At 37.0% G+C, this 22,337-nt stretch overlaps 2 protein-coding genes across 2 annotated transcripts; one reads left to right on the top strand and one right to left on the bottom strand.

Annotated features, from left to right (window-relative positions):
- Positions 1 to 3,466: 3,466 nt before the first annotated feature.
- LOC306854905 (synaptotagmin-6-like) lies at positions 3,467 to 10,416 on the top strand (the record flags this gene model as incomplete). The annotated part of the gene is made up of 6 exons (XM_079393214.1): positions 3,467 to 3,834; positions 4,237 to 4,813; positions 9,529 to 9,649; positions 9,857 to 10,028; positions 10,109 to 10,259; positions 10,345 to 10,416. The coding sequence occupies exons 1-6, from the start codon at positions 3,668 to 3,670 to the stop codon at positions 10,414 to 10,416; spliced, it is 1,260 nt and encodes a 419-aa protein (XP_079249340.1). The 5' UTR covers positions 3,467 to 3,667.
- A 2,230-nt stretch (positions 10,417 to 12,646) lies between these two features.
- On the bottom strand, positions 12,647 to 21,632 carry LOC306854996 (olfactomedin-like protein 3A). Its single transcript, XM_079393366.1, has 3 exons — positions 21,411 to 21,632; positions 16,723 to 17,008; positions 12,647 to 13,734 (listed from the first exon to the last, which is right to left on the bottom strand). The coding sequence occupies exons 1-3, from the start codon at positions 21,591 to 21,593 to the stop codon at positions 12,950 to 12,952; spliced, it is 1,254 nt and encodes a 417-aa protein (XP_079249492.1). The 5' UTR covers positions 21,594 to 21,632; the 3' UTR covers positions 12,647 to 12,949.
- Between the last annotated feature and the right edge of the window lie 705 nt (positions 21,633 to 22,337).

The raw sequence follows: 22,337 nt of genomic DNA, 5'->3' as shown, positions 1-22,337 counted from the left end.
ACAGGCTAATCTGCGTATCTTGTCTGATGTGGGTCCAAGTCAGGCCACTTATGAACTTTATATTATTATTGTTTTGTGATGGTTAAAGCACTGTTTTTAAATGTTAAACAATGCTTAATTCACACAGAATTCAGCAGAGTAAAAACTGGGCAGTTAAAGTAAGTTTACCCTAAAATGAAAAATTTTAAAGAGATGAAAATCTACTCACCTGCAGGCTATCCAAGTTTGTTTCTTTCATCAGCACAGATTTGGAGAAATTTAGCATTACATCACTTGCTCACATTTTAATCCTCTGAAGTGAATGGGTGCCATCAGAATCAGAGTCCAAACAACGGATGGAAGCTTGACTCATTCAAAATCCTGCGAAACCAAAAGCTGTGTGTTTGTAATAAATGCAAAAATATGCTCTAAACAGATATGTTGATTTTAATGTGAGAAGACAGCAGGAGATGGACTTTCACAGGAGGAACCGTTACGATGGATTATGGCCAGAAGTGAAGGTTTATCTACATTGTAACGGGGTGAACGAGACGTGAGGATCCAAGTGCAAGCTTGTATTTATAAATATAGTCAATAAACAGGCAGGGTCAAACAACAGCAAACAAGTATGGTACGGGCAAGCACAGAGCAATCCTAAGGCTAGTAAGAGTCGACGATTGGCGAACAATATCCAACAGGGCAAGGCAGAGAGATAATCCAGGTATATGAGCAGTAGTCCAAGAGAGGTGCAAACAGAGTCCAAATGGCAAGGCAAAAGGGTAAATCCAGGAAACACGGGCAAGAATCAAAACACTAGAAAAACACACAAGGCAAGACTATGACAACAAAGTGGGTTCCGTATAGCAGCTAAAACTAGGAGAGTTATAAATGCAGAACAATACTAAACAGAAAAACACAGAATGGCTCGGTAAGGCAGCTAACACTAGGGGAGTGATAAAGGCAATACAATACTCAGCAGAGGGGAAGAGGAAGTCCATGGTTTATGTAGGGTGTGTGATCAGTGCAATCAGCTGTGTGTCGTCAGTGGAATGGATGATGGGAATTGTAGTCCATGTGGTGAGCGAGTAACCTCTGGTGGTGAGTTAACAGAAGTTCATTGACCAGATTCATGACATACATCTTGGATGTCTGAGGGCAAGTACATTTTTTTGCAAATAAAATTTTTTTTAGTTAACTTTTCCTTTGACTGGGCAGTTAAAATCATTATTTTGATTTGTGCAGACATTTTAAATAGCTCAAAACCAATTACTATTTAAAATAGCTTTTAAATAGCTCAAAACCAATTACAACATTACATAACATTTAGGGGAATTTTGTGGTTTATCGTAACAGAACTTAAAAAAAAAAACTACTAATAATAATTGTGGCACTGATTTTAAGTCCTGATAATGAGAAAATTGGTCTTGTTTTTTTTACTTCTTAAAGACAATACCTAGATACAAGAGCAATCACCTATGCAGATTGATTGTCTCTGGTGCATTTGCTCTGTTATGATTGTACAGAAATGAGAAATGACACATCTGAAATTAAGCGACATATTATTACATTTGAATCTCCAACGAGCGTGTGGTGTACATGTAGAATTTGTTTTTGCCATAAAGTCTCAAGTGGCCGGTTTTCCACAGTTATTGGCACATTAATTATTTTCCCCCAGTAGGAGAAGCAAATAACTGTGAGCATGTGATTGAAATGAGAACGTACGTCGATGCTGCACCTGTTTGTTTTCTTGGTTGGCAGCCAAGTGCTCCTTCCCTGAGAGGCATGCACTCCAACGCATTTGTAATAATCATTAGATCAGCATTTTTTTAATCCACTTAGATATATAATTGTTGCCATCGAGTAGGAATTTAACCAATGACCTGCTCTACTTGTATGAAAAGTCTGTAATTACATTTAGCTCATTTGCAATTCCATCTGGAAGATGGCTGAACTTCAGTGTTAATACTGTCTACCCAACGGTGCCGAGAAGTTTTGGCGGTCTGACGATTAACTCATTACCTTGTGATATTCACACTAGAGATTTAAGGGTTTAAGAGGCCCATTTTGAAGGCATAAGAACCAATTGCCTTCCTTATAATGAGGCAAACAGCCTCACCAGACTGTGCATCACACTGAATGATCATTTCTACAACTATGTTGTAGTTTGTCTTCTCAGCGTGTGCTGATTAATATTTATGTGAGTGCTCTGTGGTGACTGACCGAGAAGTCTGCAGTAGTCATGGCATGATCAGGACATTTGTTTTAATTACCTTCACCACAGGCTAAAGCAAACAGACAAATAATTAGTTGAAATATGCTGTTTTAGTAAACCAATGAAAGCTGTTTCAAGTTTTGCAGTAATTCAACAAGAGGCTAAGACATTGATAGCACCTCTACAGGTTCTCTTTGATGTATAAGCAGCTCTTTTTTCGTCTTATTTCTAAAGAACTGCTTGCTGTTGCTGATTTTATATGGCAGGGCTCTACAATAAGGTTTGCCTGCTGGCCTAGGGCCATTGTGAAAGACTTTTAAGGAGGATAATAAAATGGTTAACTATACTTTTAGACCAATGCTGCATTGCCACTGAAAATTATTTAATCTTAAATTATTTAATCTTTATTTACACCTTGCAAATGTAAACATTTGGTTCCATGTGATTTATTCTACATTTTTGTTGCAAATTCTGCTGAATTGTCACCAAGTTTTATCTACTGTAGCTCAGTGCTTCTCATCCAGAAGACCGGGGTCCATAGGGGGCTTTAGCAAAATTCCAAGGGTGCTGTTGGTTGACTTAAAATCATTTCAATTAATATATTATTATTAATATAATTAATTTAACTACTCTATCAATCTTAACTAAATTAAAATGCTAAAAACATACTAAAAATGTTGTTCCCTCTCAATACCTGTTAACTTTTTTTATTGAACATACAGTTGAAACATCTGTAATCACAAAATAAATTGTGGTGAATTTACCTGTACTGACTCACCCAGTTTCTGCTAATAATGTTTACTATTTATATATTTTTATTTTCATAATTATGTATGTATAAACATAAGTTATAGTATTATGTTCATTCTAGTCAAAATGTTCAAGTCAAATATAAAGTTATAGTTTATAGTTCAATAGAATCAAAAACGTTGAGAACCACTGATCAAAGCTGATAAAGGTTTTGTTGAATTTGCAAAAATGTCTTGTTGTAGTCTTTGAAAGGCTATCAGTAATGTTTTGCATCATTTTCCAGCTTGTTTATAAGTTCATAGCGTTACATTAGCAGCAGTATAAGTTCCAGCTTTCATTTAGTATATCTTAAAGTTTTTAGAAACACTACTTGGATCAACATAACACTCTGAACTTGTTTTAGCACACTTTATAATTTTGTAACTGAAACATTGATGAAAATCTATCTAGAAGGACATTTGTTATGTGCATTTTTACAACGTCCACTTCTGTCCATGTTGTATCTTCTGTCCAGACATTTCCTTCAGTCTCCTGCTGCTTGTATTTGTGGTGTGTGGTTTGGCCCTGCTGGGTGTCATCAGCGTCGCCACCTGGAAGCTGTGCTGGGTGCCCTGGCGCAACAAAGTGCTTTCCTCTAGCGCCACCGCCCTTGCCCCCACCCGGCCAGAGAGAGACCAACACAGAGAAGAAGGTCACGGTGACTACTACCCAACCCTCAGAGATATTATGGCAGCAGATAAGCTGAAGGATCCTGGGAACTTTCTGGAGGCGGCAGTGAAGATTAGTCATACGTCGCCAGATATCCCCGCAGACGTGCAGCTGTCCATGAAGGATCATCTGCTGAGACGTACGCGTATCTCACGGCAAACGACCGAGCCAGCCTCCTCTAACAGGTCAGTGTTCTGGAAGAATGAAGAAATGTTTGTGTCTGAAGACCTTCGTATAGGTCATCACGGTTTACTGTAGATACAAAGCCATAATGAAGTTAGTTCCAGTCATTCTTAATCATGTTATTACTTAGGAAATCTTGTAAATGTCAGACAACATTAGACCTGAAGTAGGTCTCTGGGTTTTACTGACTACAAAGAAGGTCAAATGGTGGAAAACCATGCTACGTCCAGAGGAAAACCAGTTTTTGCAGGAACCTTACAGCATATGCAGAATTATCACCATCGATTTACATGCATTCGATTGTGGGTTATAATTCAAATGTAGATTAACACCTGGTGTGTCTTTTGTGAAAGAACCAGTGCATCAGATCAAGATGATTCAGCAGCCAAATTTTGTTTTGCCAGGCACAGTTCCTTCAAAAAGCACCTTCCCAGGCAGATGCACCATGTCACCAGTCTGGACCGCGGAAGTGAATTTTTAGACGTGGAGGACCTTCCCACCTGCACCGCTGGCTCTCTTGGCCGCATCCAACCAGAACTTTACCAACAGAGCACGATGGAGGCTGAGGAGTCATCTAAGAACGCCACTGCTAAAACATGCGGCAAAATCAACTTCTCCCTAAAGTACGATTACGAGGGAGAGCTCCTCCTCGTCACCATCCTCAAGGCATTGGACCTACCTGCGAAAGATTTGTGCGGCAGCTCCGATCCTTATGTCAAAATCTACCTGCTTCCTGACCGCAAGCGTAAATTCCAGACTCGCGTGCACCGCAAAACGCTCAACCCCACGTTTGACGAGACCTTTCAGTTTCCGGTCCCGTATGAGGAGCTGGGGTCCAGAAAGCTCCACTTGAGCGTCTTTGACTTTGACCGCTTCTCGCGGCATGACATGATTGGCGAGGTGATACTGGAAAACCTTTTTGAAGTTTCAGACCTGTCCCGGGAGACATCTATCTGGAAAGACATCCAGTACGCCACTAGCGTAAGACAATTTATCGTCTCTACTACTTAGTGAGTCCAGACCCCACTGGTGATTCATCACATTAATGTGGCTTATGTCACATTAATGTCACCCTAATGATTTGGCTTTCTAATATAGGAATCCACTTGTATTGAGTATTTCTCTGAAAACACAAACAGTGAATAATTAGATGATTCATAGACATAGTGTCCTATGGGGTGTGATATGGTAATTTGAAACTGTAATTACCAAATATGATAAATTGTGCAATGTACATATATTAAGTATTAAAAACATTAAGGGCAAAAATTATTGCCTTATTATATGACAATACTGAGTCTGCAATAATCTCAAAGGTATAGTTCACCCAAAATTTGAAACTTCTCTCATAATTTACTCTCTATGCTGCTCCAAATCTGTAGAACTTTCTGCTGTGGAATATAATATAAATAATGTCTCAATATTTGTCCATATAATGAAAGAAATTTGTGTTGAAAACAAAATTAAAGCCCTTTACTATCATTGTATGAACAAGCAACACTGAGACATACCCTCATTTTTTAAATGCCTTCTGATTTATTAGAAAATATCCATAGTATCCAGGACAGAAGTGTCATTTTGGGGTTAACTTTCACTTTAAGTTTTAATTAAAGTTAATAATTTAACTTGTTTTTATTGTGAATGGATGCATTTATTGCCAACTGTAGATATCTTTGGTATCTGGTTAAGGCAAAGATACTCAGTGCCCTGCAATTCCACAGTAAGGCTAGACTACTTCTCAAATTGCTTTTCTAAGCAACTTATACATCATAATAATGTGGTGCACATCCTGATATGGGGTCATTTGTTGCATCAGGACATCAGTCCGTCTTACGACTACATGTTAGTGAGTGTAGTCCAGGTTTGTATCTCTTCTACTCAGGAGAGGGATTCTGGCATTGACAGTATAGACAGTCGCCTAGGGTCCTACAGGGCTAAATTCTCAGACACGCACTCAACTTCTGTATCACTCACCCGCAGCAGTTTGACAGCACTGTGCAGCATACTTTCAGTTCCACCCGACACTTTCATTGAAATTGAACTTTTCCGAGCAGCTTCTCAGTCTTGTCTTGTCTCGCCAAGGGCACCATTTGACTCAAAACTGCAACAGCTTCTAGTTAAACATGATAGAGTTTATTGTAACTATTTACTGCTTCTCCAAATTATATACGTACTGTACAGTTTAATGTATTAAACCCAGTAAAACAAAGTAAAACGTACGCAGTTGAGGTGTACCTACGATGACAATTACAGATCTCTCTATTCTTTGTAAGTGGGAAAACTTGAAAAATCGGCAGTGTATCAAATACTTATTTGCCCCACTGTATATATTCAGTTATTCGTGTGATGATATGATACATCAGCCATGCAAACTGCAGTTAAATGAACGAGTCTTTCAATTGCCCACTTGTTTAAAGCAGTACTGTCTACAGTAATGTGTTCAGCTCTAACTTATGAGATATGAATTCACATGACTGATTATAGTACACTAGAGATCACTGAACTCCGTATAGTTGAGATAACAGGCTGAGGGCTAAAGCTGTCAAGATGGGTTAAATGTATGGGAAAGACCTATGGATATGTGATGCACTCATTCAATACCTTTCTCCTTCTGAGTTTATTGAAGGTTTTTGAGGAATTTATTTATTTTTTGTACATTTTCTATCCATTTCTATTTTAATTTTTAATTTATTCCTGTGATGGGAAAGCTGAATTTTCAGCAGCCATTACTCCAGTATGCAGTGTCACACGATCCTTCAGAAATCATTCTAATATGCGGATTTGTTGCTCAAGAAAAATTATTATTACCATTATTAATTATTATGTTTTTTTAATATTATGAAGGAATTACCAAACAGGTTTTTTTTTTCAGGATTCTTTAATGAGTAGAAGATTAAAAGACAGCATTTATTTGAAATACAACCCGAATTCTGGAAATGTTGGGATGTTTTTTAAATTTGAATAAAATGACAACTAAAAGAATTTCAAATCACATGAGCCAATATTTTATTCACAATAGAACATAGATAACATACATTTTTAAACTGAGAAAGTTTACAATTTTATGCACAAAATGAGCTAATTTCAAATTTGATGCCTGCTACTGGTCTCAAAATAGTTGGGACGGGGGCATGTTTACCATGGTGTAGCATCTCCTCTTCTTTTCAAAACATTTTCAAGATGTGTGGGCATTGAGGTAATGAGTTTCTGGAGGTTTGGTGTTGGAATTTGGTCCCATTCTTGCCTGATATAGGTTTCCAGCTGCTGAAGAGTTTTGACGTATTTTTCATTTAATGATGTGCCAAATGTTCTCTATAGGTGAAAGATCTGGACTGCAGGCAGGCCAATTCAGCACCCGGACTCTTCTACTACGAAGCCATGCTGTTGTAATAGCTGCAGTATGTGGTTTTGCACTGTCCTGCTGAAATACACAAGGCCTTCCCTGAAATAGACGTCATCTGGAGGGGAGCATATGTTGCTCTAAAACCTTTATATGCCTTTCAGCATTCATACTGCCTTCCAAAACATGCAAGCTGCCCATACCGTATGCAATTATGCACCCCCATACCATCAGAGCAGAGGTCACGTTAACCAAAAATTCTCCGTCATTGACAAAAATTTTTTAGCAGTGACTGAAAAATCTGAAGGCTGTCCATCACTTTGGCAGATTACACTGAGGGTGATCTATTGTAATTTATAACTGTAATTCCTAGGCCTGTCCAGTTGGTGGCGAGTGTGCTCCAGTGAGGCAGCAGAGCGTGCAATTGTTTCCAGAACAAAAATAAAAGTCTTTTGCTATGCCTTTGATTACGCACAGGCAAGTATTAGTAAAGCGAATAGCTTGATCTAAGGTGTCTACAGCGATCTATCACGCCACATTAAAGAGCACCAAAACGGTATTTGTTGCTTGAATTTCCTAATAAAATGGACAGAATTTGAAATCTGAGACTGTATTTCATATGAAAAGTAACAACGCACAAAGCTTAGCCTATTACCTACTGTGTATTCATCAAATGAAAACAGCATAGATTGGGGGTTAAGAAACGATATTGGTTCATAAAAATAAGAATCTATTAAAACAGAGAAATCGTTTTTTTTTTACCAGCACTAGCATATTTTGATGTTTTTAGTGTACTCCGCTGTCACTGCGGTGTTGAACATGAAAAGTGACGCAGTCTCTGTTCATCTGTTCTCTTCATAAATAAATGCCTATATGCTCGTCCTTTAGGTTCATTATTAAAAAATTAAAACGTGAACAAAAATAAAAGCAATTAAATGGGTTATTATAATTAAAATATGAAAATTAAAATGACGGGTAATAATAGATTATGACTGAATTTTTATGAACCTGTCCGTCAAAATGATGGACAAAATTAAAGTCTTAACGCAACCTCTGCATCAGAGATGCTGGCTTTTGAAATGAACGCTGATAACACACTGGAATGTCTCCCTCCTCTTATGCCCGGATTTCCAACAAGAATGTCAAATTTGGACTCGTCTGACCATAGAACACTTTTCCACTTTGAAACGGTCCATTTTAAATGAGCCTTGGCCCACAGGACACAACAGCGCTTCTGGACCATGTTCACAGATGGCTTCCTTTTTGTATGATAGAGCTTTAGTTGGCATCTGCAGATGGCACGGCGGATTGTGTTTACCAACAGTGATTTCTGGAAGTATTCCTGGGCCCATCTAGTAATGTCAATGACAGAATCATGCCGATGAGTGATGCAGTGTCATCTGAGGGCCTGAAGACCACGGGCATCCAACAAAGGTCTCCGGGCTTGTAACTTACGCAGATATTTCTCCAGTTTCTCTGAATCTTTTGATAATGTTATGCAATGTAGATGATGAGATTTGCAAAGCCTTTGCAATTTGACATTTAGGAACATTGTTTTTAAAGTATTCCACACTCTTTTTACGCACTCTTTCACAGATTGGAGAGCCTCTGCCCATCTTTACTTCTGAGAGCCTCTGCCTCTCTAAGACATCCCTTTTATAGCTAATCATGTTACAGACCTGATGTCAGTTAACTTAATTAGTTGCTAGATGTTCTCCCAGCTGAATCTTTTCAAAATTTCTTGCTTTTTCAGCCCTTTGTTGCCCCCGTGCCAACTTTTTTGAGACCTGTAGCAGGCATCAAATTTTAAATGAGCTCATTTACTGTCAGCTCATTTAGAAATGAGCTCCGGGTGTGTGTTCACTACTGTGTGTACACTTGGATAGGTTAAATGCAGGGCACAAATTCCGAGTATGGGTCACCATACTTGGCCACACATCACTTCCCCCTTCCCTTCCCTTTAGTGGATAAAAGTGTAAAATTTCTCAGTTTAAACATTTGTGTTCTCTATGTTCTATTGCGAATAAAATATTGGCTCATGTGATTTGAAAGTCTTTTAGTTTTCATTTTATTCAATTTTTAAAAACGTCCCAACATTTCCGGATTTCGGGTTGTAGAAATATTTTGTAACATTATAAATGTCTTTACTGTCGGTTTTATTCAATTTAATGCATCCTTGTTAAATAATAATATAAAACCTCAAACTTTTGAATGGTAGTATACTGAATTAAGATTATGTCGTTTTCTTACCCTTGCATCATTGAAATACTAACATAACTATATTTGTAAACATTGCCATTTATTTGTAATGCCAGCATGATGCATTCGATTTTGAGTGTCTCTATTTGACTTACAGGAGAGTGTGGATTTGGGAGAGATAATGTTCTCTCTCTGCTACTTGCCAACTGCAGGGAGACTCACACTTACTGTCATCAAATGTAGGAACCTCAAAGCCATGGATATTACCGGTTATTCAGGTATGCTGCTGTCCTTTATTTGTCTGTCTTTATTTTCTTGCATCTGTCTGCTCGGCTCCATCTTCCTGTGTATACATTTGGACAGTCACATTTATCATTGTCAGCAAGCACATTACAAGTACTTTAGTCAGACATATTTAGACCCTGAAAGACAAGGAGAAAGATACGTTGAGAAATTCATGTCACACCTTTCTGCTCTGTTGGCAGATCCGTATGTGAAGGTGTCACTGATTTGTGACGGGAGACGCTTGAAAAAGAAGAAAACTTCCATAAAAAAGAACACACTGAATCCAACATATAATGAGGCGATTATCTTTGACATTCCCCCAGAGAATATGGATCAAGTCAGCCTACATATATCAGTTATGGACTATGATCTGTGAGTGTGATATTTTCACTCTACAAATATTATGTTGTGTATGTTCTTCACAGTCTATTCTTCATTCTCCTGGTGTATAGAGTGGGACACAATGAGATCATTGGAGTCTGTCGTGTAGGGATCCATGCCGAGGGGCTTGGGAGAGACCACTGGAATGAGATGCTTGCTTACCCTCGAAAGCCTATCGCTCACTGGCACCCGCTAGTAGAGCCCAAGAAGTCTGAGAAGGAGGTGAATGTCTATCCTTTCCAGAGTGGAAAAGTACATTTTCATTTCAATATTTCCATTTTCATTCCGTTTTCTGTCTCTTTTTCAGTGGAAGACTCGTACCGCAAGCTTTGACAGCCAGGGCTCATGCCCATCTCCTAGACTCCCCTCCAGTCCATAAGGAAGGGATGACCTCTCTCTACGTCTTTAAGCCAAGTATCTCCCAGGGACTGATGGTGAGATCCAAGATATGTCCTTAGACAATGTGTGACACAGCTTATGCCTGTGCAGACATGTATGATGGAGCAAGAAAAAAGAGGGTGCTGTCCAAACCTTTCCAAGTGCAAGTAAACCTAGCCGAGTTTTAGCTTTTTTGCCTTTGGATTGAAGTGTTGCTTTCTTACATTGGGTAAATTCACAAGCCACTACCCGAAGAGGTTGAACGATACACTTCGAGATGAATTTAAGCAACTCAGAAGAGTAAAAGGGTGTATTTGTTGATGAATAGTGTATAATTGGTAGATGTATATTATATTTTAATTGACATAATAGTATGAAGATATAGTTTATTATATATTTAGCCTTAACTTCCTTCTTGTTCTTTTTTGTCTTCTTTGAATATAAAATAAATGTGTTAAGAGATTTTTATTATTGAAGAGATATGTGAAGTCCTCAATATGTTCAACCTATTGAGATATTAGCCAAACTGTATATTGTTTACAGAGCAGAGATATTCCATTGATCTTCCTTTTGTTTGTGAAGAAGTGAAACTGTTGTGCCACCAAAAACGCCAATGCCAAGAATAATTTGTATCCTGTCTACAAATATCCCATCATCAGTGTAAAGTGTAGAATTTTTGCTTTGTCCGTATTTAAACATTTAATTTGCTGATCGTTCTATGAGTACTTAGAATCATTTGTCATAATTTTCTTCGATCAAGTTGAGTTCAGTTAAATGCAGCCATGCACATCCATAATGTACAGCTGGCTAAAATGATCATAATTTCACCATGCAGTAATTGCAGCTTCCAAAGTAAAACCATAATGAATACCAAGGGTTGTGTGTCTGATCTAAAAGATGCAAAAAAATCCTTGGCCTTCTAACAAGACTTGAAATAATATCATTATCTAAATTAGAAGCACTGTTTTACAAAGACCAATTTTGTATTTTACATAAAGTGTGATAAACGTTTACTTTTCTGTATTTTTCCTGTTACCTTTGAGGTGTTTTCTCTTCAGATAACATGATGTATTTTGTTGGCTGGCCTGGCTGGAACTCATTGTATCAATAATCACTGGAATTGGTGTTTCTGTATGAAATGCCTAATTCAGAGCCACTTTTCAATTTTATATTGAGACTTTGTATTTGTAATGTACAGTTACTGTTTCAGAACATCCCCTTGTACTTGAAAGGTGTGATTAAACTTCCTCGCTTCTATTGGTTTTGTTTTTATTTCATTCCTTGTTAAAGGGATAGTTCACCCAAAAATTAAAATTCTGTCATTCATTGTGTCGATCCAAACCTGTAAGACCCTCGTTCATCTTCAGAACACAAATTAAGATATTTTTTGATAACATTTGAGAGCTTTCTGACCATCCATAGATAGCAAGGGTACTACCACAGTCAAGGAACAGAAAGATTGTAAGGACATCTTAAAATAGTTCATGTGACATCAGTGGTTCAACCATAATTTTACCAAGCTATGAGAATAATTTTAGTGTGCAAAGAAAACAAAAATAACGACTTTATTCAACAATTCTTCTGCGCCACCCTTGCACCATTATAGAGAGTATCACGATGTATGCGTGGTGCTGCTGATGTAGAACACGCTTGCGCTGCACCTTGTTTATTGGAAGAGGACAGCATGCGTCGTAAGACTCTCCATAATGGTGCTAGGGTAGCAAAGAATTGTTGAAAAAAGTTTTTTTTTTTTTTTTTTGTGAACACAAATAATTTTCATAGCTTCGTAAATGCAAGACATAATGGTGGAATGGAAAACAAAAACAAATATTCTCGAGAAACATGAACTTATTTTAAACTTAAGGGACACTTATTTCAGAACACCATGTCATGCGCGAGATGCGAGCGGTGTTCTGTGTGAACGGCACGCGACTCTATGCAAAGCTTGATTCTGATTTGACAATCGCACCATCCTGTCAGAAATTTCAACGTCGCCAACGCAATGTTCAGTATTAATATGTAATATTGCTGCAGAGTTCGTCTTGTTGATAGAATTCTGTACAATCAAAGTGGACCTTTTTTTTCTTTTAGCAGAAGCTTTAAGGTCATACAGGTAAGGTGTTGAAATAATTCTAACTCAATTTTAATTTTAACTGGGTAGATTATGACATTATAAGCTATATATATATATATATATATATATATAATATACATTAACAGTAGAAATTATTGTAGTGTTTGTACAATTATTTATTAACTGCACATTTCATGTCAACATAATATATAAAATCATTTTATTAGTTCTGCTCCAGGCAAACAAAGTTAAAATGGGTCTTCTTGAGCTTTGCACATTGATTTCTAGTAAACAGCTGAACCTAACAAATGTGTCCAATCAATCATATATTGTGCTCTCTGTCTAACTACAAAGCTCAACGTATCAATGTGTGACCCAGCCGTATTGCATTAGATAAAGCAAGCCAATAACATGGGCATTTCCTCTCCAACTCTGCTTTCTTCAGTCTTCAGTACACCTTCTACACATCCAGCTTCTTTTTCATTTGGAGTTTGTAGAGGATTTGATAGCCATCGTCCCAAGCGTAGAGCAGCTGCTCCACAGGGCTGTATTTGAGGCTGGCATGAGTGCCATATCGTTTGGGAAAGTATACATTTGGAGCGTCGTCGTTTGTGACCATGTCACTGACATCGAACACGCACTGAATTCGAGAGCGGCTGGGTAGTTTGGAGTTGTAGACCACATAGATGGTACCGCAGATGACAAACGCCGCCTCTGCGTTCTCCCTCACACAAGGGGTGTCCCACATCTGCTCGATGTCTAGAGTTTTAGGGTTTATCTTGGCCAAAGAGATGTGCCTTTCGTTCTCCTGAGTGGCATAGATGGCCCAAAGACCCTCTTCATCTACTGCTAAATCGATGAAGGTCTCAGGATTCAGGCCGTATACGGGGAGCTGGTTTTTAGCTGGAAACACGGCACTGTCCACAACTATGTTCTTGTGAAGATCAAACTTTATTAGTTTCATCTCCTCACCCTGCTTCAGATAGTACAGGTGGTTATTGTAGATGGCATGACCCATACCGCGCCAAGCTGAAGGGAGCTGGACGCTGGTGGCCGCAGAAGTGCCTTGGGAGGAAGTGAATTCACGAACTGTACCAAATTCATACATGGTATCATCCTCTGTCCCATTTAAGATGTACACCTTCCCGGTGGCGCTTCCCATGTCCTTGGTCCACATTCCCTTAGCGCCCCCCACTCGTTTGAGGATCTTCATGGCTTTGATGCTGGAGATCATGTCACTACAATCTAAGCATAAAGAAAAATTGTATATCATTTTTGCCTAAAATGTGCCTGTAAATATTGTAAATTATTCCTTACTTTCCATCGTTATGTTAATCATCAATTAGAATTTTTTTTCTGGAATTAGAATATCAATATTTGCCCTCTTCATTTAAGTTCCAAAGTGCATCCCTTCCTCATGATATTACTTACTATGTGCTTTCCAATAAAGTCTGATTTAAGACTAAACCCTTACGGGAATGCACAGTAGACTAATGACAGTCTGGGTTAATCAGATTGGAGGCGTTTTGCTATGAAAAGGCAATATGAAGCTGCTGAAGTGTAGAGACGATGTTCGGAAAGCATCATGATTTATCCTCCAGCAGTATAATTACTGTCTCTCTCAATGATGGAATAATAATACATCATGCTTTTCTAAATGAGGACTTCAGGAAGATTAGACCCACTATTTAATGCATTATGTATTAAACTCTGTCAAGTTATAATAGCTTAGAGCTTCATGTGATTGAACTTGGTTGCCTGTCATTCTCGAGCCACTTACCACAGAAGCTTTGCTTCATTATGAGCTTCTTAAAACAGAATCTATGAAGTGTACACTTTCAACACATATTCTTCCTATTCATTTTCTAGAATGCTTTTCCACCCTGTGACAGTGTTGTTGTTATTATTAACTAAAACTAAACCTATTACAGTCATTTTAGAGAACTGAAATAAAACTGAATCAAAAGAAAATATAAAGATTAAATGAAAAACCTAAACATAAAAACTTTTTTTTAAAAGTTACCTTGGCAACTAACTGAAATAATATGTGTAAGTTGAAAATAAAATGACTAAAACTGAAATTGAACTACTAAATGAACAACTAAATGAAAGTTAAATGTAAATGTAAAAAATAAATATAAAAACTGAAAATATTAAAATAAAAGCCAATTCAAAATATTAATAAATACCATAATAGTATATAAATAATACTAAAATAACATTAATTAAATATAATTTATATTATATATTTTTTTATTTTTGTTAATATTTGATCAGTCAGAAAGTATACACTCAAATAAATGATTCTTTCCAGTAATTGAAATTAAGCAAACAATTCAAATAAAGTATATTTAAAAAGGGTTAAAATAACTTTTATTGTTCGTAATTACTCTCTCAACACGAATGTAATATTTGTGAGACAAACCTGATCAAATTACCGTACATACACTATACCTAATTTGTTTCCATAATGCGCAAATGCGGATGTTGCATATTCACACTAGCACTGTTGGCGCGCACCCGGGTTCGACTGATGTCAGAGTTCGGTTTGTTTGGATGATGTGAACGCTGTCTTATGAACTCGGGTGCGCGCCCGCGAACCGTGCCCGAGTCCGCTTAAAAAGGTTGGTCTGGGGTACGGTTCGCTGCTTATGTGAACGCAATCGTACCAAATGACGGAAGTGAACCGCTATTAATGTCATATTATTTGATAAAAAATGTGTGTTTCACTCACTTTCCTGACGAGCGTGACTGACGCGCTACACGCAGAAAGCTGTCTCATTTCTGTTCGCCTTCAGCGTTCTTTAAAGCATTTCCAGTATGTTCGTAAGACAGACATAAGTTCTTTATGCACCAGGCACGTGCAGAGGGGGGTGCGGTGGGTGCTTGAGCACCAGCTCCTTTTCCCCTTGATGCCCAAAGTGCCATTTGTCGATGCAATTTTTTTTATTTTATTTTTTTTGTAATTAAACGCCCTTTTGTGAAGGCCTGCCCAATCTAACTATTAGTAAAAATGAATTAATAATAGTTTAGCTGTAAATTAAATTATCCACATGATGACCTTTCACCTGATGATCTCATCTGGGACAATACCTCATGTTCAGACACCTTTAGGATGGTAAGTTTTTTCTTTGTTTGTTTGTTTTTTTATATACTCATGAGTTATTATAATTTTTCATTTATAATTTTTTCTTTATTTATTTATACTTATATATTTTTTTATTGTTAATTATTTACTTTACTTTGGGCTCTTAAATCTTTATTCGAAAGCTGACGTTTAAGCGTAGTCTTTGTTATTCTCTGAACATCTTATTCCCGGTTGAGCTGTTGTTGTGGTTGTTGCTCTTTTTGGAGGATAGTGATTGAACGAGTGTACTCTTTTGGTTCACTCAAACTTTCTTTTCTTTTCTTGTTTCTTTTCTATATTGTTCGTGGTTCATGTCATTGTCTTTAATATCCTTTAATGCCAGGGGTCTCAGGGATAGTGTCAAATGAAAAGCTCTTTTTGTTTGCTAAAAAACACAAATCTGATTTCAATTACAAATGGTGGAAATCTCAGTGGGGTAACGATATTTGGAGTTCACATGGCACCAAACAGCTGGTGTAAGCATTTTGAGAAACAAATTTGGTGGGGATATATTAGGGTCAGAATCGGATAGCTTAGGTCATTTTCATTTATTAGTCATTTCACTTAACCAACAAACTGTAATTCTCGGAAATATATATGGGTACAATAATTCTTTGGATAATATTTTTTTTAACAAATTGGATGATAAGCTTACATATTGGTCTAATAAATTTCCTAAGCATGTTCCTGTTAGTCCGAAAGAGTTTGCAATTGTTGCTGATGCAGTGCCACATGGAGTTCTCATGCTTTTTAGAGGTCTTTCTTTTCCAATCTCATGTCACTCAGTGGATCTTTGTAAAACATTTGTTGGAAAACAGTGCCTTTCGCCATCCAAGTCAAAAAACAATAAGAAAATGAGAGTTTTGTTTCAGATGGAGTCTATTTCAGTGCCTTATTTAATCTCTTATTGGAATGGTTTAGTAAGTGATATTATAAAGTGAAAATTATAATTATAACATATTCGATACCACAACAAAAACATGGAATTTGTGCCTCTAGTACTTCAGAGTGCTGAATTTGTTGAATGAGCCAGCTATGGCGAGACATGATGTGAGACAAACATTACTCGTATCTAAGCCTTTGGAATGTTACCTAAAGCTCTTTACCTGTGAGCTTGGCGTACTTGGCTTTATTCCTCTCCTTGACAACCGTCACCTGCTGCTCCACCAGCTTGTCATCCACGTCCACGCAAGGCTGCGCTCCATTCTGTGTTTCGAGGTAGTCCATCTCTCTCTCCACACGGTCTACGCGTGTACCCACTGTGTCCAACTCGCTCCGCAGCGCCTCCTTGCTCTTGTCCAGGCCCTCTAGCTGTGCCACCATCTGCTGCTTGAACTCGCGCAGCTCTGAGGCGTAACGGCTGGTCTGCTCATGCCACAAGGAGATACGATCCTGCCAATGGAGAAATAAACAAAAACAAGTCTCGAGAGCCTCAGTAAAAGAGATTTGAATTAGTCATCTCTAAACATGTCTGTGAAATGGGCATCTTTCATATGATTAGATAAAGTGAAGGCTAGCAATTAGCTTTCAAACAAATGTGAGTGGTTCTGCTGGTTAAAAGTTATCACCGTAATGCTAGGGTGAAATGGGTGTTGATACACGGTTAAGTATACTTTACAGTCACATTACATTTGCATGTAGTCATTTAGCAGATGTTTTTTTCCAAAGTGACATAAATGAGGACAATAGAGGCAATCAAAACCAGCAAAAGAGCAATAATATGTAAGTGACAAGTCTAGGTTAGTCTAACACAGTACATGTAAATGTTTTATTTTTGTAATAAATAAAAAGAAAAAAGTATATAGAATAGAATAAGAATAGACAATGGTAGTAATAGAGTGTCATTTTTATAATAAAAAGAAAACAGTTGAAAAGAGAAAAAGAATGAACACTATTGTTTTTAAATAAAATAGGGTCTTTTTTAAACTAAAAAGAAAACAAGTAGTTAGAATAGAAATAGAACAGAGAGTGAAAGTGTTAGAGGGTCTTAAGTGATAGAGTTTTTTTAAAAAACAAAAAGAAAACATGTTGATAGAATAGAAAAAGAATACGGAATGATAGTGATAGTGACAAGCATATAAAATAGAAATAGAATATATATGCATGTATGATGGGCTGTACAAGCCATAATTCATTCTGGTGCTCTCACACACTTACATTCTCCTTTCACATGCATATATTTCTATTCTCACACACTTACATTCTCCTTTTACATGCATATATTTCTATTCTCACACACTTACATTCTCCTTTCACATGCATATATTTCTATTCTCACACACTTACATTCTCCTTTTACATGCATATATTTCTATTCTCACACACTTACATTCTCCTTTCACATGCATATATTTCTATTCTCACACACTTACATTCTCCTTTCACATGCATATATTTCTATTCTCACACACTTACGTTCTCCTTTTACATACATATATTTCTATTCTCACACACTTACATTCTCCTTTCACATGCATATATTTCTATTCTCACACACTTACATTCTCCTTTCACATGCATATATTTCTATTCTCACACACTTACGTTCTCCTTTCACATGCATATATTTCTATTCTCACACACTTACGTTCTCTTTTCACATACATATATTTCTATTCTCACACACTTACGTTCTCCTTTTACATGCATATATTTCTATTCTCACACACTTACATTCTCCTTTCACATGCATATATTTCTATTCTCACACACTTACATTCTCCTTTCACATGCATATATTTCTATTCTCACACACTTACATTCTCCTTTCACATGCATATATTTCTATTCTCACACACTTACGTTCTCCTTTCACATGCATATATTTCTATTCTCACACACTTACGTTCTCCTTTCACATGCATATATTTCTATTCTCACACACTTACGTTCTCCTTTCACATGCATATATTTCTATTCTCACACACTTACGTTCTCCTTTCACATGCATATATTTCTATTCTCACACACTTACGTTCTCTTTTCACATACATATATTTCTATTCTCACACACTTACGTTCTCCTTTTACATGCACTTATTTCTATTCTCACACACTTACGTTCTCTTTTCACATACATATATTTCTATTCTCACACACTTACGTTCTCCTTTTACATGCACTTATTTCTATTCTCACACACTTACGTTCTCCTTTCACATGCACTTATTTCTATTCTCACACACTTACATTCTCCTTTCACATGCATATATTTCTATTCTCACACACTTACATTCTCCTTTCACATTCATAAATTTTTGCTCTCATAGTCACATATTTTTAACGCTCACATTCATATATTTACCTCTTATATTCATATATTTTATGCATACATTTATACATTTTGCTCTTGTGCAAATGTATTCAAAGTATACATTTAATATTATAAAAAATAAATGTGTGTAAGAAGAAAATGCATGTATGTCTAAAGAAAATATATACAGTGGGACAAATAAATATGCACCAGAATGAATTATGGCTTGTACAGCCCCTCATACTATACAGCTTCATACATACTGTACAGTATTCTTATGTGAAGCAATACTTACTATTTAGCAAATCTTGGCTGCACAATTGTTGACATTGTCACAAAATGTGAATGTATTACTATGCAGCTCTGTATGTAATTGGATATATTCTGTGTGTGTGTGCGTGCGTGTGTGTGTGTGTGCGCATGTTTATGTGGTTTATGAGGACACAAATTTGTATAATGACATGGGTATGACAGAGGTATTACAATATGAAGGTGGTTTATGAGGACACTGCCTATGTCCCCGTAATTCAAAAGGCTTAAAAAACATACTAAATGGAGTTTTTTTGAAAATCTAAAAATGCACAAAGTCTCCTGTGAGGGGTAAGTTTAGGTGTAGGACAATAGCACACACAGTTTGTTCAGTATAAAAACCATTACGCCTATGGAGAGTCCCCATAAACCACAAAAACCAACATGTGTGTGTGTGAGTGAGTGTCCAATTTTATCTGCATGCATATAGGATACTCATAAAAACCCATATATACTGTATATCAAATCTCAGCTGCTTGATTTTTTTATAATGTCACAAACTATAATTACTTTAAATAAAGTTATAAGTATGTCAAAAGTATGTTATAAGTATGTCCTGTTATAAGTATGGTATAAGTATGGTTGATTGCTTGTATTGTTGCAAAATGTAAAATATATTCTCTAATCTGCTAAATATGATCTTAAGATATTATAAACATCATGGTTTTCTGCAAAGTTGCTTTGAAACTGTGTATTGTGAAAAGTGTTATATAAATAAATTTGACCTGATCATGCATGCAGATTTCAGATGGCTTTTAAGCACATGAATGTTCTAAGCAACCATACATTTTAAACCGTGAACTCGAGCATGTTAAATACCGAGTCAGACAGCCTCATGAGTGTAAATTATTCAAATATAACCCTCCCTTGACAGCTGCAGGAATTCATGAGCACTTTGGCATTGGAACAGCATCATTTGTGCTGCAGATGGATAAACCTTTGGCAGCAAATGTTCTTTTTTGAATTTGTGACTCAGTGGAAAGAAAGAAGAAGCAAAGTGCGTTTTAGCATAATCACACAAAATGACTTGTCTGAGAAGAACTGTACATGCAGAGTCAGCACAGAGAGAAAACAGGGAGAGAAAATTTCCTTCATGTGGCCGAATCCAAGACACAGAGGGAGATCGGGTGACCAACTCAAGGAGAAAGAATCCTGGGAATGGAGCGAAAACAGAAAGGAAGCAAGATTGTGTGCATGTTCATCTGCTTCTTATGTCAGTGTGTTTGTCAGACATTCATTGGGTACAGTTATCATTTTGAGCAAGTTTGTGCTATCATGGCATATGCAAAAAAACATATGCATATATAATGACAAATTTTACTATAAATATCACTATAGTACCTCCGTGAGCCTTTTTACCCAGCACTTGGACTAAAAGGGCCCTCTAGCTGCCCTTTATATTGACATGACATCAACGTCTGTACCATTTACTTTTACTCATGCTCAAAGAATATGATAAATGAATATATACACGTAAATTGCTACCATTCAAACGTTTGGAGTCAGTAATATTTTTCAAAAGAAGTCTCTTACAAAGTCTCTTAAAATTTAATTTTTTACTGTCTAATGCTTTTTAAAATACGTATTAAAATGTAATTTATTCCTGTGATGGCAAATCTGAATTTCCAGCAGCCATTACTCCAGTCTTCAGTGTCACATGATCCTTCACATATTATTCTAATATGGTGAGTTGATGCTCAAGAAACATTTCTTATTTTTATTAATGTTGAAAACAGTTAAACTGCTTAATATTTTTGTGAAAACCCTGATTTGTGATGAATAGAAGGTTCAAAAATCAGCATGCATTTGAAATAGAAGTCCTTTCCATTCGAAATGTTTTTAATGTCACTTTTGATCAATCTAATCCATCCTTGTTGAACAAAACTTTTTTTTATTATCTTACTGACCCCAAACCTTAGAACAGCAGTGTAAATGCGTGTGTGTGTGTGTGTGTGTGTGTGTGCATGTGTGTTTGATAATTACATTACATTTTAGCTTCTACTACTTGTACTCTTCTCTCAACAATTCTGTGTGGCTTTACTCCTATAGAGAACCTAACAGAACTTAACCGACTATGTTTCACAGATATAACAAGTAATTGCACCATACAATTAAATCCACAGTTCATACAAAACTTAGTCTGTTGTTTTCTTAGCTACACTCTTCTTAATACTTCATGCCAGCCTGTATCTGGAGGCCAGGGTCTGAATGGGAGAGCATTGTTGTACTTACCTCAATAGCAAGGAGTCTTCTCTCCAAGTAGTCCATAAGGGCCTGCTGCTGTGCCCCCACCAGGCCTGAGAGAACGAGGACGAGGAGCTGCAGGGCTCTCATCTTAAAGACCGGAGGAGAACGATTAGAAAAACTGAGTGTTTGCTTATGTGCGTATGACAGGCGGAGTGGAAAAGCCCTCATGCAGAGGAACCGAGTTGGCTGGAATTTTTAGAGAAAGAGCAGAGCGAGAGGAGGAGCCTAAAACATCTGGAGTGGCTCTTTCTCTGGAGAGCTGGATTACCTCCAGCTCCTTTTCTGGTAAAACACAGAACTACTAAAGACCAAATAGTATTTTAGTATTCATGTATGACTCACATTTGTGATTTACCCTTAAACATGTACTGTATATATATATATATATATAGTCTATTTCTACAAGTTTCCAAACATTCACTGGAATAAATGGATAGGATAGGTCAGCCGCAGAGTAAATATGCTTTGAAAGGCACGGAAATGACTCAATAGCCCAGTTAGACAGTAAAGAGAGTATTTACTGATGTTCTTGCCCTTTTCATTCTTTTTCAGCTTTTTTTCTTTAGACGAACAGCACGGCTCACATTCAGTCTGTTGCATAACACTAGACAATTTCCCATCACTGACTCACATTTCAGTCTAGTGTAAACCATGAAGCGTTTCGCTGAAGGCACTGTTTCAGTGCAAGGAGAATGAAATACATGAGGATCATTCACAGTGATCAGTCAAAGTATGGGAACATGTTGAAACAACCATAGATAATGGTTAGTTTGTGGCTCTCTTGGTCTGTAATGCAATATGCTCTATGCAAATTGATGACTGAAATTGAAAATAGGCAAAAGGTCACTGACTCAGAAATCAAGAACTGGACATTTTTATGCAACATTAATGTTCTTAAACCTATAAAACCTG

The sequence above is a fragment of the Barbus barbus genome, assembly GCF_936440315.1.
Source record: "Barbus barbus genome assembly, chromosome: 35".
NCBI classification, from domain to species: Eukaryota; Metazoa; Chordata; class Actinopteri; order Cypriniformes; family Cyprinidae; genus Barbus; species Barbus barbus.
The sequence above is the reverse complement of the archived record's forward strand: the minus strand, read 5'-3'. Positions and strand labels throughout refer to the sequence as shown.

Bases quoted from the DNA above. Each gene is read 5' to 3' on its own strand.
- LOC306854996 (XM_079393366.1), bottom strand. From the start codon at position 21,593: ATGAGGGCTTTTCCACTCCGCCTGTCATACGCACATAAGCAAACACTC. The intron at 17,009-21,410 runs GTAAGTACAACA...CTCCATTGGCAG, and splicing joins GAAGACTCCTTGCTATTGAG to GATCGTATCTCCTTGTGGCA. The intron at 13,735-16,722 runs GTAAAGAGCTTT...CTTTATGCTTAG, and splicing joins CAAGTACGCCAAGCTCACAG to ATTGTAGTGACATGATCTCC.